Here is a 2,234-nt window from a genome sequence, read left to right on the forward strand (position 1 = left end):
TTGTGGTTGTCTGAATGTGGCAAAATCTGCCTTGTTCACGGCCTTCGGTTTGCAACTGTGTCTAACGGCGGAGGGATGAATGAATGTGTGGATGCCCTTAGCTAAGGACCCTGGCTGCGTGCCTGCGGAGTTCGGTATGAGGAGGTATTGAAGCCAGAATCACCTGTTCGTTTGGCTCAGTCGTGGAGCCAACCTCCCCAGCGACTTCTGCAGGAGTTTCACCTGAGCGAAGACTGTCGAATGGGGCTGAGGGGCAATACTGTGTGCAGCGTTTCAGAAACAGCAGGGATTATACATACAAGAGACTGCTATTGTTTCCGTGTCCCCACCTTTCTCTCCCCCCTCTCGCTCAGTCTGGCTCGCACACACACAGCATGCTCACCTCTCTACTACCGGCATCTCAGTCGATGCGGTCACTTCACGTCATGAGGGCTGAAGTGAGAAGAAAGTGCTTTATATTCTCTGTAATCTGCACACTAAGCCGTGGAGTTTAACGAGCCTGAGTGGATAAAGGAGGAAGTTTGGGGTGGTTCAGTGTGGCGAACAGTTTGTTGAGCCAGGAGCCAATGGGGGAAAACAAGCAAAGCTGTCCAGGTAGGAAACTCTTCTGCGTGTTATTACTCTGCTCTTTGTTACTTTAGGAACCTGATTTTTCCTTTGCCTTCCCTCTCCGTCACGAAAGGGATTTCCTAACTTGCATGGGACACAGAGAAATGTTGCGGTGCTGTTTTCTTGAAAGTGTCCGAGCAATCAATGCACAGGGTTGCCTCATTTATTAGGACTGTGAAAAATATGTGCACTGAAAACAAGCGCAGGTCTGTTGCCCCTGAGGTATGTGGAAAGTGTCCTTAACTAGTGCAGCTGTCTGCTCAGCCTCCCATGGATCAACCGGGGGGAAAGGGACTCTGAGCTTTCACGGCGTGGCAGAGGGAGTTAGGCCATAAGCAAACACTGTGGCTTGACACTTCCCTTTGGTAGTCCATGGTCTGACGGTGTCGTGGAAGTGGGATAGAAGAGGAGACTGGGATCTAGACTGGGACGCAGGTCTTCCAGACACAGGGAGAGGTAAGAGTTCCTAGCTGAATATTTCAGTTTGGGCACTGAAAATGAATGGACATTGGGCATCTAAATGTCCCCAGGCAAAACCCCAAGAGTGCATTACTGTGGCTAGCAGCCAAGTGCAAGAATTATCCCAGATGGTCCTCCTGTATAACGAACAGAGACTGGCTAGAAAAGCCAAGGGTGAAAGGCCATTTTGTGGTGGGAACTAACCTACCTAACATCTGTTCTTGGAAGACAAGGCTGGATGATTGCAGCGGTCACTTGCCAGCAAACGGTCAGCCTTTGCCAAATGCCTGCTAGCATCCTGTCTGCTAGCAAAACTTTATTTCTATAGGTAGTTAAATGCTACGCATAACACGCTGAATAATTGCATCGGCCACTGTGCATGTGATACCTGGAGAGAGCCACAAAGCAAGGTTGGCTGTGTCTTGCAAAGTCAGATCCCCAGGGATTGTAATCATGGCTCTCAGAATTGGACCTGGAAGTTTGGTCAAGTAGATCTGGGATTTGGATGCCTCTCAAATAGGTACAGGTAAATATACAAATCAGTGTGGCTGTTATATCATATGCAGCATAGGGTATCAGGTCTCAAATTTACGCCATTTATAGTTGTATCCAGACTGTTAATACTGAGATAAGACTATGGCCTCAGCAGTGTGCGTCTAATTCCAATCTTACTGTGGTTTCAGCAACGGAAGTAGTTTCTCCCTTGGAAATGTGGCTTACATGAGACTGCCTCATGGACCATTTCCTCCCTGATTCCTCATGTTTTCCTCTCACGTCTTTTGGAGTGTAATGTATCCCAAGGGTTTATCTTTTAATGGCCTTTGATAAAGCTCCTTGCCTGTGTCTGCATTTTGGTGCATCCTTTCCTCTCAAAAGTGCTGAATCTGTGCTAGGGTTTGTGCCACTTCTACTCAACAGTGTGTGTGACAGGGGGCTTCCTGGGGCCGAGCTCTGTGGCCCGCCCACCTGTCTCTGGGCAACCGCCCACTTATCTCGCCCGCCACGCCTTTGATGAGAATTGATTCGTATATCGATGTCAATTAAGCGGGAGGCTGCCCATGGTAGTGCCCCGATGCCAGGGGGTGCTCTGCGGCTCCGACCTCCCCTAATACCGCAGCCCAAGCCTCGCAGATGGCATCTCGGTGTTAACACTATCACCGGCCCCA

At 49.5% G+C, this 2,234-nt stretch overlaps 1 protein-coding gene across 1 annotated transcript in view; it reads left to right on the forward strand.

The window, feature by feature from the left end:
- Positions 1 to 479: 479 nt before the first annotated feature.
- SLC4A5 (solute carrier family 4 member 5) overlaps positions 480 to 2,234 on the forward strand; it is a 60,749-nt gene continuing 58,994 nt past the window's right edge. Inside the window, exon 1 of the mRNA XM_025212781.1 lies at positions 480 to 594. Within this exon, the coding sequence (XP_025068566.1) occupies positions 567 to 594 (28 nt within the window). The 5' untranslated portion in view covers positions 480 to 566. The remainder of the gene's footprint in view (positions 595 to 2,234) is intronic.

The sequence above is a fragment of the Alligator sinensis genome, unplaced genomic scaffold (genome assembly GCF_000455745.1).
Source record: "Alligator sinensis unplaced genomic scaffold, ASM45574v1 scaffold453_1, whole genome shotgun sequence".
Taxonomy (NCBI): Eukaryota; Metazoa; Chordata; order Crocodylia; family Alligatoridae; genus Alligator; species Alligator sinensis.